A 14025-nucleotide genomic window follows, 5' to 3' on the forward strand; every position below is an offset into this window, starting at 1 on the left:
CAACTGAACCTGCCCTGCCATCATCTGAAGCAAGAAGTGGTAACGAGGTGGAATTCAACCCTCTATATGCTTCAGAGGTTGGAGGAGCAGCAAAAGGCCATTCAAGCCTATACAATTGAGCACGATATAGGAGGTGGAATGCACCTGTCTCAAGCGCAGTGGAGAATGATTTCAACATTGTGCAAGGTTCTGATGCCCTTTGAACTTGCCACACGTGAAGTCAGTTCAGACACTGCCAGCCTGAGTCAGGTCATTCCCCTCATCAGGCTTTTGCAGAAGAAGCTGGAGACATTGAAGGAGGAGCTAACACGGAGCAATTCCGCTAGGTATGTGGGACTTGTGGATGGAGCCCTTAATTCGCTTAACAAGGATTCACGGGTGGTCAATCTGTTGAAATCAGAGCACTACATTTTGGCCACCGTGCTCGATCCTAGATTTAAAGCCTACCTTGGATCTCTCTTTCCGGCAGACACAAGTCTGCTGGGGTTCAAAGACCTGCTGGTGACAAAATTGTCAAGTCAAGCGGAACGCGACCTGTCAACATCTCCTCCTTCACATTCTCCCGCAACTGGGGGTGCGAGGAAAAGGCTCAGAATTCCGAGCCCACCCGCTGGCGGTGATGCAGGGCAGTCTGGAGCGACTGCTGATGCTGACATCTGGTCCGGACTGAAGGACCTGACAACGATTACGGACATGTCGTCTACTGTCACTGCATATGATTCTCTCACCATTGAAAGAATGGTGGAGGATTATATGAGTGACCGCATCCAAGTAGGCACGTCACACAGTCCGTACTTATACTGGCAGGAAAAAGAGGCAATTTGGAGGCCCTTGCACAAACTGGCTTTATTCTACCTAAGTTGCCCTCCCACAAGTGTGTACTCCGAAAGAGTGTTTAGTGCCGCCGCTCACCTTGTCAGCAATCGGCGTACGAGGTTACATCCAGAAAATGTGGAGAAGATGATGTTCATTAAAATGAATTATAATCAATTCCTCCGTGGAGACATTCACCAGCAGCAATTGCCTCCACAAAGTACACAGGGAGCTGAGATGGTGGATTCCAGTGGGGACGAATTGATAATCTGTGAGGAGGGGGATGTACACGGTGATATATCGGAGGATGATGATGAGGTGGAGATCGTGCCTCTGTAGAGCCAGTTTGTGCAAGGAGCGATTAATTGCTTCTTTTTTGGTGGGGGTCCAAACCAACCCGTCATTTCAGTCACAGTCGTGTGGCAGACCCTGTCACTGAAATGATGGGTTGGTTAAAGTGTGCATGTCCTGTTTATACAACATAAGGGTGGGTGGGAGGGCCCAAGGACAATTCCATCTTGCACCTCTTTTTTCTTTAATTTTTCTTAATTTAATTAATTAATTAATTTTTCTTAATTTAATTTTTTGCGTCATGTGCTGTTTGGGGAGGGTTTTTTGGAAGGGCCATCCTGCGTGCCACTGCAGTGCCACTCCTAGATGGGCCCGGTGTTTGTGTCGGCCACTAGGGTCGCTTATCTTACTCACACAGCTACCTCATTGCGCCTCTTTTTTTCTTTGCGTCATGTGCTGTTTGGGGAGGGTTTTTTGGAAGGGACATCCTGTGTGACACTGCAGTGCCACTCCTAGATGGGCCAGGTGTTTGTGTCAGCCACTAGGGTCGCTTATCTTACTCACACAGCTACCTCATTGCGCCTCTTTTTTTCTTTGCGTCATGTGCTGTTTGGGGAGGGTTTTTTGGAAGGGACATCCTGCGTGACACTGCAGTGCCACTCCTAGATGGGCCCGGTGTTTGTGTCGGCCACTAGGGTCGCTTATCTTACTCACACAGCTACCTCATTGCGCCTCTTTTTTTCTTTGCGTCATGTGCTGTTTGGGGAGGGTTTTTTGGAAGGGACATCCTGCGTGACACTGCAGTGCCACTCCTAGATGGGCCCGGTGTTTGTGTCGGCCACTAGGGTCGCTTATCTTACTCACACAGCTACCTCATTGCGCCTCTTTTTTTCTTTGCGTCATGTGCTGTTTGGGGAGGGTTTTTTGGAAGGGACATCCTGCGTGACACTGCAGTGCCACTCCTAGATGGGCCCGGTGTTTGTGTCGGCCACTAGGGTCGCTTAGCTTACTCACACAGCTACCTCATTGCGCCTCTTTTTTTCTTTGCGTCATGTGCTGTTTGGGGAGGGTTTTTTGGAAGGGCCATCCTGCGTGACACTGCAGTGCCACTCCTAGATGGGCCCGGTGTTTGTGTCGGCCACTAGGGTCGCTTAGCTTACTCACACAGCTACCTCATTGCGCCTCTTTTTTTCTTTGCGTCATGTGCTGTTTGGGGAGGGTTTTTTGGAAGGGACATCCTGCGTGACACTGCAGTGCCACTCCTAGATGGGCCAGGTGTTTGTGTCGGCCACTAGGGTCGCTTAGCTTAGTCATCCAGCGACCTCGGTGCAAATTTTAGGACTAAAAATAATATTGTGAGGTGTGAGGTATTCAGAATAGACTGAAAATGAGTGTAAATTATGGTTTTTGAGGTTAATAATACTTTGGGATCAAAATGACCCCCAAATTCTATGATTAAAGCTGTTTTTTAGTGTTTTTTGAAAAAAAACACCCGAATCCAAAACACACCCGAATCCGACAAAAAAAAATCGGTGAGGTTTTGCCAAAACGCGGTCGAACCCAAAACACGGCCGCGGAACCGAACCCAAAACCAAAACACAAAACCCGAAAAATTTCCGGTGCACATCTCTAGTTTGTGGGTGTCAACTGACCGCTTTCCGGGAGTGGTTGAAAACACGCAGGCGTGTCTAAGCGTTTGCAGTGCGGGTGTGTGATGTCAATTCCGGCCTGAACAGGTTGAAGTGATCGCTACTGGGCAACTCAGAAACTGCACAGAGTTTTTTTGTAGCGCTCGGCTGCACACTTGCCCAGCAATAATACAGTGCCCGGTGGGCGGCGACTATGTGAACACAGGACTGTAAAAGTCAGCTAGCGAGCGTTCAGGTCTGAATTAGCCCCATGGTAAAGGCTTTCATGTTTCACTTGGGACAGAGTGATGATATGCTTGTTATAACTTCTACTCAGTGAGTGCTTAGTACTGGTGTCTCCCCATAACACTGTTTTAAGCAATTTTTATCACTAAGTGTATCTTGATATTTTATGTGTAATTATAATGTCCAGTACTCTCCCCTTCTCTGTGACACCTAACAGTACTCTCCACCTGTGTCTGATATCTAAAAGTACTCTCCACCGGTCTCTGCTGCCTAGTAGTACTCTCCACCTGTCTTTGGTGCCTAATAGTACTCTCTACCTGTCTCAGGTGCCTAATAGTACTCTCCACCTGTCTCTGCTGCCTAATAGTACTCTCCACCTGTCTCTGCTGCCTAATAGTACTATCCACCTGTCTCTGGTGCTTAATGGTACTGCTTAATAGTACTCTTCACCTGTCTCTGCTGCCTAATAGTACTCTCCACCCGTCTCTGGTGCCTAATAGTACTATCCACCTGTCTCTGGTGCTTAATGGTACTGCTTAATAGTACTCTTCACCTGTCTCTGCTGCCTAATAGTACTCTCCACCCGTCTCTGGTGCCTAATAGTACTATCCACCTGTCTCTGGTGCCTAATGGTACTGCTTAATAGTACTCTCTACCTGTCTCAGGTGCCTAATAGTACTCTCCACCTGTCTCTGCTGCCTAATAGTACTCTCCACCTGTCTCTGCTGCCTAATAGTACTCTCCACCTGTCTCTGGTGCCTAATAGTACTCTCCACCTGTCTCTGGTGCCTAATGGTACTGCTTAATAGTACTCTTCACCTGTCTCTGCTGCCTAATAGTACTCTCCACCCGTCTTTGCTGCTTAATAGTACTGCTTAATATTACTCTTCACATGTCTCTGCTGCCTAATAGTACTCTCCACTTGTTTCTGGTGCCGAATAGTACTCTCCACCTGTCTATGCTTCCTAATAGTACTGCCTAATAGTACTCTTCACCTGTCTCTGCTGCCTAATAGTACTCTCCACCTGTCTCTGGTGCCTAATAGTACTCTCCACCTGTCTCTGGTCCCAATAGTACTCTTCACCTGTCTCTGCTGCTAATAGTACTCTCTTCCTCTCTGTGGCACCTAACAGTAACCTCCACCTGTCTCTGCTGCCTAATAGTACTCTCCGCCTATTTATGATGCCTAATAGTACTCTCAACCTGTCTCTGCTGCCTAATAGTACTCTTTACCTGTCTCTGCTGCCTAATAGTACTTTTCACCTATCTCTGCTGCCTAATAGTACTCTCCACCGGTCTATGCTGCCTTATAGTACTCTTCACCTGTCTCTGCTGCCTAATAGTACTCTTCAGCTTACTCTGCTGACTAATAGTACTCTTCACCTGTCTCTGCTACCTAATAGTACTCTTCACCTTACTCTGCTGACTACCAGTGCTCTCCACCTGTCTCTGCTGCCTAATAGTACTCTCAACCGGTCTCTGCTGCCTAATAGTACTCTCCACTGGTCTCTGCTGCCTAATAGTACTCTTCACATGTCTCTGCTACCTATTAGTACTCTCCACCTGTCTCTGCTGCCTAATAGTACTCTCCAACTGTCTCTGCTGCCTAATAGTACTCTCCACCTGTCTCTGGTGCCTAATAGTACTCTCCTCCTCTCTGTGGCATCTTACAGTAATCTCCACCTGTCTCTGCTGCCTAATAGTACTCCCCACCTATCTATGATGCCTAACAGTACTCTCAACCTGTCTCTGCTGCCTAACAGTACTCTCCTCCAGTCTCTGCTGCCTAATAGTACTCTCAACCTGTCTCTGCTGCCTAATAGTACTCTTTACCTGTCTCTGCTGCCTAATAGTACTTTTCACCTATCTCTGCTGCCAAATAGGACTCTCCACCGGTCTATGCTGCCTTATAGTACTCTTCAGCTTACTCTGCTGACTAATAATACTCTTCACCTGTCTCTGCTACCTAATAGTACTCTTCACCTTACTCTGCTGACTAACAGTACTCTCCACCTGTCTCTGCTGCCTAAAAGAACTCTCAACCGGTCTCTGCTGCCTAATAGTACTCTCCACTGGTCTCTGCTGCCTAATAGTACTCTTCACATGTCTCTGCTACCTATTAGTACTCTCCACCTGTCTCTGCTGCCTAATAGTACTCTCCAACTGTCTCTGCTGCCTAATAGTACTCTCCACCTGTCTCTGGTGCCTAATAGTACTCTCCTCCTCTCTGTGGCATCTTACAGTAATCTCCACCTGTCTCTGCTGCCTAATAGTACTCCCCACCTATCTATGATGCCTAACAGTACTCTCAACCTGTCTCTGCTGCCTAACAGTACTCTCCTTCTCTCTGTGGCATCTTACAGTAATCCCCACCTATCTATGATGCCTAACAGTACTCTCAACCTGTCTCTGCTGCCTAACAGTACTCTCCTCCAGTCTATGCTGCCTAATAGTACTCTTCACCTGTCTCTGCTGCCTAATAGTACTCTCCTTCTCTCTATGGCACCTAACAGTAATCTCCACCTGTCTCTGCTGCCTAATAGTACTCCCCACCTATCTATGATGCCTAACAGTACTCTCAACCTGTCTCTGCTGCCTAATAGTACTCTTTACCTGTCTCTGCTGCCTAATAGTACTCTCCATCTATCTCTGCTGCCTAATAGTACTCTTCACCTTAGTCTGCTGATTAATAATACTCTCCACCTGTCTTTGCTGCCTAATAGTACTTTTCATTTGTCTCTGCTGACTAACAGTACTCTCCACCTGTTTCTTATAGATGTAGGAGAGTGGAATAAGGATTTTCCTGACTGTGGAGGGAGAGCTCAGTCGCCCATTAATGTGGATACACAGAAGACAGTATATGACCGAGCGTTGACTACAATCCAGCTTTCCGGATATGATGTGACGTCAGGAGAGACCCTGAAACTGAAGAACAATGGGCATACAGGTGACCACATTCTCTACATTGTGAAGTTCCTTGTGGAATATTCTGCTACTGTGCTGGGACAATGCCATCACCACCCGGCGTAAGCGTCAGGTCAGAGGTGGGAGAGATGAGTGAGGGGTCTATCTTCCACTGCCTTCCTCTGTATTAGACAGATACTGACTGCATTGTAGTGGGGGTGGGCTATTATAATGTACATTATACTGTATATGGGATATTACGCTCTGTAAATTGTAACCAGCCATCAAAGAGTATCATGTTCATATAAATGTCCAGCTGCCGCCTAATACCCAGAATGCTCCAGGACAGGCACTGCGGGCAGCACGTAGGGGTTATTCAGAGATACACAGCCAGATCTGCGTCCATCTCCTCACATGCTGGGGGTCACCCAGCGCAGAGCAAAGCCGCCCAGCGTGGGTGGTGCCGCCTCACGATTCTGCAATTTCATTGCGGATGCATCAAATTAAGTTTTACCTCCACCTGGCTGCGCTGTCAGGCGGTTCACACCATTTTTTTATTTGGAGTGGGTGTGTGTGACATCGTGCAGCCGCCCCAAAAAAGCTTCTGGCCCGTGTGGCCCGCTACACCCACGAAAACACAGAGCCCTGGAGCAATGGTCCGTTCTGTAGGTCTCAGGTTGAGGTGGTCGCACATGAGGCACGTGCCTAGGGGTGGCACTTGTTTGGGGGGCGGAACTTGTTTGGGGGGTGGCACTTGTTTGGGGCAGTTGTTTGGGGGGCGGCACTTGTTTGGGGGTTGGCACTTGTTTGGGGCAGTTGTTTGGGGTGCGGCACTTGTTTGGAGGGCGGCACTTGTTTGAGGGGTGGCACTTGTTTGGGGCAGTTGTTTGGGGGGCGGCACTTGTTTGGGGGGCGGCACTTGTTTGGGGGGTGGCACTTGTTTGGGGCAGTTTGGGGGTGGCACTTGTTTGGGGGGCGGCACTTGTTTGGGGGGCGGCACTTGTTTGGGGGGCGGCACTTGTTTGAGGCAGTTGTTTGGGGGGCGGCACTTGGATGCTTGATTTGGTAGCGTAAGCCCAAAATGTACCAGTAACTGCAAAATATTTCCACTGTACTCTACCACACGCCACCGTGTATGGAGTGTAGACGTGTAGGACATACACATACTGCCCCTGTACGCTGTCCTACTTAGTAAATATGTATATACAATAAAATCATAGTTAGTGCGGGGTTTTATTATTCCATTAAATTACTTATCATTAAATGAGGTCTTATAACCAGTAAATCAATAACAATAATAAAATTATGCAGGTGGGGGGACGCGCGTTACTGCTGTGCCTAGGACCGCCCTCACCCCTTAATCCGCACCTGGGTGGTTGAGTGACGAGTCCTAGGGACCTATTTCCACGTTGTGATACATCAGAAACAGGAATTAGGGGAATATCAGCGTTGAGATAAAGTAATATCAGGTGGAAAATAGGGACTGTGCTGAGAAAAGTAGGCTATACATTGTCTATGCGTCCTCATACATCTATCCGCTATACGCCATCTGCTGTGAGACACCCGGTGTGTGTGAGCGCTGCCGATTGTAGTTACAGACTCACTCTGTACCTGACACGCCGCGTGGTGGAATTACTAATGTACATGTCACAGTGGAAGCGGAACGGATCTGCGGCTGCTGCGTTGTAGCACTTTGTGTACAGATTCAGACTCACTCTGTACCGGAGACGCCGGGCGGTGGAATTACTAATGTACATGTCACAGTGGAAGCGGAACGGATCTGCGGCTGCTGTGTTGTAGCACTTTGTGTACAGAGTCAGACTCACTCTGTACCGGAGACACCGCGCGGTGGAATTACTGATGTACATGTCACAGTGGAAGCGGAACGGATCTGCGGCTGCTGCGTTGTAGCACTTTGTGTACAGATTCAGACTCACTCTGTACCTGAGACGCTGGGCGGTAGAATTACTAATGTACATGTCACAGTGGAAGCGGAATGGATCTGCGGCTGCTGCGTTGTAGCACTTTGTGTACAGATTCAGACTCACTCTGTACCGGAGACGCTGGGCGGTAGAATTACTAATGTACATGTCACAGTGGAAGCGGAACGGATCTGCGGCTGCTGCGTTGTAGCACTTTGTGTACAGATTCAGACTCACTCTGTACCTGAGACGCCGGGCGGTGGAATTACTAATGTACATGTCACAGTGGAAGCGGAACGGATCTGCGGCTGCTGCGTTGTAGCACTTTGTGTACAGATTCAGACTCACTCTGTACCTGAGACGCCGGGCGGTGGAATTACTAATGTACATGTCACAGTGGAAGCGGAATGGATCTGCGGCTGCTGCGTTGTAGCACTTTGTGTACAGATTCAGACTCACTCTGTACCTGAGACGCCGGGCGGTGGAATTACTAATGTACATGTCACAGTGGAAGCGGAACGGATCTGCGGCTGCAGCGTTGTAGCACTTTGTGTACAGAGTCAGACTCACTCTGTACCGGAGACACCGCGTGGTGGAATTACTAATGTACATGTCACAGTGGAAGTGGAACGGATCTGCGGCTGCTGCATTGTAGCACTTTGTGTACAGAATCAGACTCACTCTGTACCGGAGACACCGCGCGGTGGAATTACTGATGTACATGTCACAGGGGAAGTGGAACGGATCTGCGGCTGCTGTGTTGTAGCACTTTGTGTACAGAGTCAGACTCACTCTGTACCGGAGACGCTGGGCGGTAGAATTACTAATGTACATGTCACAGTGGAAGCGGAACGGATCTGCGGCTGCTGTGTTGTAGCACTTTGTGTACAGATTCAGACTCACTCTGTACCTGAGACGCCGGGCGGTGGAATTACTAATGTACATGTCACAGTGGAAGCGGAACGGATCTGCGGCTGCTGCGTTGTAGCACTTTGTGTACAGATTCAGACTCACTCTGTACCTGAGACGCCGGGCGGTGGAATTACTAATGTACATGTCACAGTGGAAGCGGAACGGATCTGCGGCTGCTGCGTTGTAGCACTTTGTGTACAGATTCAGACTCACTCTGTACCTGAGACGCCGGGCGGTGGAATTACTAATGTACATGTCACAGTGGAAGCGGAACGGATCTGCGGCTGCTGCGTTGTAGCACTTTGTGTACAGATTCAGACTCACTCTGTACCGGAGACGCCGCGTGGTGGAATTACTAATGTACATGTCACAGTGGAAGTGGAACGGATCTGCGGCTGCTGCGTTGTAGCACTTTGTGTACAGATTCAGACTCACTCTGTACCGGAGACGCCGCGTGGTGGAATTACTAATGTACATGTCACAGTGGAAGTGGAACGGATCTGCGGCTGCTGCGTTGTAGCACTTTGTGTACAGATTCAGACTCACTCTGTACCGGAGACGCCGCGTGGTGGAATTACTAATGTACATGTCACAGTGGAAGTGGAACGGATCTGCGGCTGCTGCATTGTAGCACTTTGTGTACAGAGTCAGACTCACTCTGTACCAGAGACGCTGGGCGGTGGAATTACTAATGTACATGTCACAGTGGAAGTGGAACGGATCTGCGGCTGCTGCGTTGTAGCACTTTGTGTACAGATTCAGACTCACTCTGTACCGGAGACGCCGCGTGGTGGAATTACTAATGTACATGTCACAGTGGAAGTGGAACGGATCTGCGGCTGCTGCATTGTAGCACTTTGTGTACAGATTCAGACTCACTCTGTACCGGAGATGCCGCGCGGTAGAATTACTAATGTATATGTCACAGTGGAAGTGGAACGGATCTGCGGCTGCTGCGTTGTAGCACTTTGTGTACAGATTCAGACTCACTCTGTACCGGAGACGCCGCGCGGTAGAATTACTAATGTACATGTCACAGTGGAAGTGGAACGGATCTGCGGCTGCTGCGTTGTAGCACTTTGTGTACAGATTCAGACTCACTCTGTACCGGAGACGCTGGGCGGTGGAATTACTAATGTACATGTCACAGGGGAAGTGGAACGGATCTGCAGCTGCTGCGTTGTAGCACTTTGTGTACAGATTCAGACTCACTCTGTACCGGAGATGCCACGCGGTGGAATTACTAATGTACATGTCACAGGGGAAGTGGAACGGATCTGCGGCTGCTGCGTTGTAGCACTTTGTGTACAGATTCAGACTCACTCTGTACCGGAGACGCTGGGCGGTGGAATTACTAATGTACATGTCACAGTGGAAGTGGAACGGATCTGCAGCTGCTGCGTTGTAGTACTTTGTGTACAGATTCAGACTCACTCTGTACCGGTGACGCCGCGCAGTGGAATTACTAATGTACATGTCACAGTGGAAGTGGAACGGATCTGCGGCTGCTGCGTTGTAGCACTTTGTGTACAGATTCAGACTCACTCTGTACCGGAGACGCTGGGCTGTGGAATTACTAATGTACATGTCACAGTGGAAGTGGAACGGATCTGCGGCTGCTGCATTTTAGCACTTTGTGTACAGATTCAGACTCACTCTGTACCGGAGACGCTGGGCGGTGGAATTACTAATGTACATGTCACAGTGGAAGTTGAACGGATCTGCGGCTGCTGCATTGTAGCACTTTGTGTACAGATTCAGACTCACTCTGTACTGGAGACGCTGGGCGGTGGAATTACTAATGTACATGTCACAGTGGAAGTGGAACGGATCTGCGGCTGCTGCATTGTAGCACTTTGTGTACAGATTCAGACTCACTCTGTACCGGAGACGCTGGGCGGTGGAATTACTAATGTACATGTCACAGGGGAAGTGGAACGGATCTGCGGCTGCTGTGTTGTAGCACTTTGTGTACAGATTCAGACTCACTCTGTACCGGAGACACCGCGTGGTGGAATTACTAATGTACATGTCACAGTGGAAGTGGAACGGATCTGCGGCTGCTGCGTTGTAGCACTTTGTGTACAGATTCAGACTCACTCTGTACCGGAGACGCTGGGCGGTGGAATTACTAATGTACATGTCACAGGGGAAGTGGAACGGATCTGCAGCTGCTGCGTTGTAGCACTTTGTGTACAGATTCAGACTCACTCTGTACCGGAGACGCCGCGCGGTGGAATTACTAATGTACATGTCACAGTGGAAGTGGAACGGATCTGCGGCTGCTGCGTTGTAGCACTTTGTGTACAGATTCAGACTCACTCTGTACCGGAGACGCTGGGCGGTGGAATTACTAATGTACATGTCACAGTGGAAGTGGAACGGATCTGCGGCTGCTGCGTTGTAGCACTTTGTGTGCAGATTCAGACTCACTCTGTACCGGAGACGCTGGGCGGTGGAATTACTAATGTACATGTCACAGTGGAAGTGGAACGGATCTGCGGCTGCTGCATTGTAGGACTTTGTGTACAGATTCAGACTCACTCTGTACCGGAGATGCCGCGCGGTGGAATTACTAATGTACATGTCACAGGGGAAGTGGAACGGATCTGCGGCTGCTGCATTGTAGCACTTTGTGTACAGATTCAGACTCACTCTGTACCGGAGACGCTGGGCGGTGGAATTACTAATGTACATGTCACAGTGGAAGTTGAACGGATCTGCGGCTGCTGCATTGTAGCACTTTGTGTACAGATTCAGACTCACTCTGTACCGGAGACGCTGGGCGGTGGAATTACTAATGTACATGTCACAGTGGAAGTGGAACGGATCTGCGGCTGCTGCATTGTAGCACTTTGTGTACAGATTCAGACTCACTCTGTACCGGAGACGCTGGGCGGTGGAATTACTAATGTACATGTCACAGTGGAAGTTGAATGGATCTGCGGCTGCTGCATTGTAGCACTTTGTGTACAGATTCAGACTCACTCTGTACCGGAGACGCTGGGCGGTGGAATTACTAATGTACATGTCACAGTGGAAGTGGAACGGATCTGCGGCTGCTGTGTTGTAGCACTTTGTGTACAGATTCAGACTCACTCTGTACCGGAGACACCGCGTGGTGGAATTACTAATGTACATGTCACAGTGGAAGTGGAACGGATCTGCGGCTGCTGCATTGTAGCACTTTGTGTACAGATTCAGACTCACTCTGTACCGGAGATGCCGCGCGGTGGAATTACTAATGTACATGTCACAGGGGAAGTGGAACGGATCTGCGGCTGCTGCGTTGTAGCACTTTGTGTACAGATTCAGACTCCCTCTGTACCGGAGACGCTGGTCGGTGGAATTACTAATGTACATGTCACAGTGGAAGTGGAACGGATCTGCAGCTGCTGCGTTGTAGCACTTTGTGTACAGATTCAGACTCACTCTGTACCGGAGACGCCGCGTGGTGGAATTACTAATGTACATTTCACAGTGGAAGTGGAACGGATCTGCGGCTGCTGCGTTGTAGCACTTTGTGTACAGATTCAGACTCACTCTGTACCGGAGACGCTGGGCGGTGGAATTACTAATGTACATGTCACAGTGGAAGTGGAACGGATCTGCGGCTGCTGCGTTGTAGCACTTTGTGTACAGATTCAGACTCACTCTGTACCGGAGACGCTGGGCGGTGGAATTACTAATGTACATGTCACAGTGGAAGTGGAACGGATCTGCAGCTGCTGCGTTGTAGCACTTTGTGTACAGATTCAGACTCACTCTGTACCGGAGACGCCGCGTGGTGGAATTACTAATGTACATGTCACAGTGGAAGTGGAACGGATCTGCGGCTGCTGCGTTGTAGCACTTTGTGTACAGATTCAGACTCACTCTGTACCGGAGACGCTGGGCGGTGGAATTACTAATGTACATGTCACAGTAGAAGTGGAACGGATCTGCGGCTGCTGCATTGTAGCACTTTGTGTACAGATTCAGACTCACTCTGTACCGGAGACGCTGGGCGGTGGAATTACTAATGTATATGTCACAGTGGAAGTTGAACGGATCTGCGGCTGCTGCATTGTAGCACTTTGTGTACAGATTCAGACTCACTCTGTACCGGAGACGCTGGGCGGTGGAATTACTAATGTACATGTCACAGTGGAAGTGGAACGGATCTGCGGCTGCTGCATTGTAGCACTTTGTGTACAGATTCAGACTCACTCTGTACCGGAGACGCTGGGCGGTGGAATTACTAATGTACATGTCACAGTGGAAGTGGAACGGATCTGCGGCTGCTGCATTGTAGCACTTTGAGTACAGATTCAGACTCACTCTGTACCGGAGATGCCGCGCGGTGGAATTACTAATGTACATGTCACAGGGGAAGTGGAACGGATCTGCGGCTGCTGTGTTGTAGCACTTTGGGTACAGATTCAGACTCACTCTGTACCGGAGACGCTGGGCGGTGGAATTACTAATGTACATGTCACAGTGGAAGTGGAACGGATCTGCAGCTGCTGCGTTGTAGCACTTTGTGTACAGATTCAGACTCACTCTGTACCGGAGACGCCGCGTGGTGGAATTACTAATGTACATGTCACAGTGGAAGTGGAACGGATCTGCGGCTGCTGCGTTGTAGCACTTTGTGTACAGATTCAGACTCACTCTGTACCGGAGACGCTGGGCGGTGGAATTACTAATGTACATGTCACAGTGGAAGTGGAACGGATCTGCGGCTGCTGCATTGTAGCACTTTGTGTACAGATTCAGACTCACTCTGTACCGGAGACGCTGGGCGGTGGAATTACTAATGTACATGTCACAGTGGAAGTTGAACGGATCTGCGGCGGCTGCATTGTAGCACTTTGTGTACAGATTCAGACTCACTCTGTACCGGAGACGCTGGGCGGTGGAATTACTAATGTACATGTCACAGTGGAAGTGGAACGGATCTGCGGCTGCTGCGTTGTAGCACTTTGTGTACAGATTCAGACTCACTCTGTACCGGAGACACCGCGTGGTGGAATTACTAATGTACATGTCACAGTGGAAGTGGAACGGATCTGCGGCTGCTGCGTTGTTGCACTTTGTGTACAGATTCAGACTCACTCTGTACCGGAGACGCCGGGCGGTGGAATTGCTAATGTACATGTCACAGTGGAAGTGGAACGGATCTGCGGCTGCTGCGTTGTAGCACTTTGTGTACAGATTCAGACTCACTCTGTACCGGAGACACCGCGTGGTGGAATTACTAATGTACATGTCACAGTGGAAGTGGAACGGATCTGCGGCTGCTGCGTTGTTGCACTTTGTGTACAGAT

At 49.4% G+C, this 14025-nt stretch overlaps 1 protein-coding gene across 1 annotated transcript in view; it reads left to right on the top strand.

Moving 5' to 3' along the window:
- Positions 1-14025, top strand: part of CA9 (carbonic anhydrase 9) — a 283599-nt gene that overhangs the window by 179921 nt on the left and 89653 nt on the right. Inside the window, exon 3 of the mRNA XM_063926458.1 lies at positions 5755-5925. Within this exon, the coding sequence (XP_063782528.1) occupies positions 5755-5925 (171 nt within the window). The remainder of the gene's footprint in view (positions 1-5754; positions 5926-14025) is intronic.

This window comes from Pseudophryne corroboree, chromosome 1, assembly GCF_028390025.1.
Source record: "Pseudophryne corroboree isolate aPseCor3 chromosome 1, aPseCor3.hap2, whole genome shotgun sequence".
Taxonomy (NCBI): Eukaryota; Metazoa; Chordata; class Amphibia; order Anura; family Myobatrachidae; genus Pseudophryne; species Pseudophryne corroboree.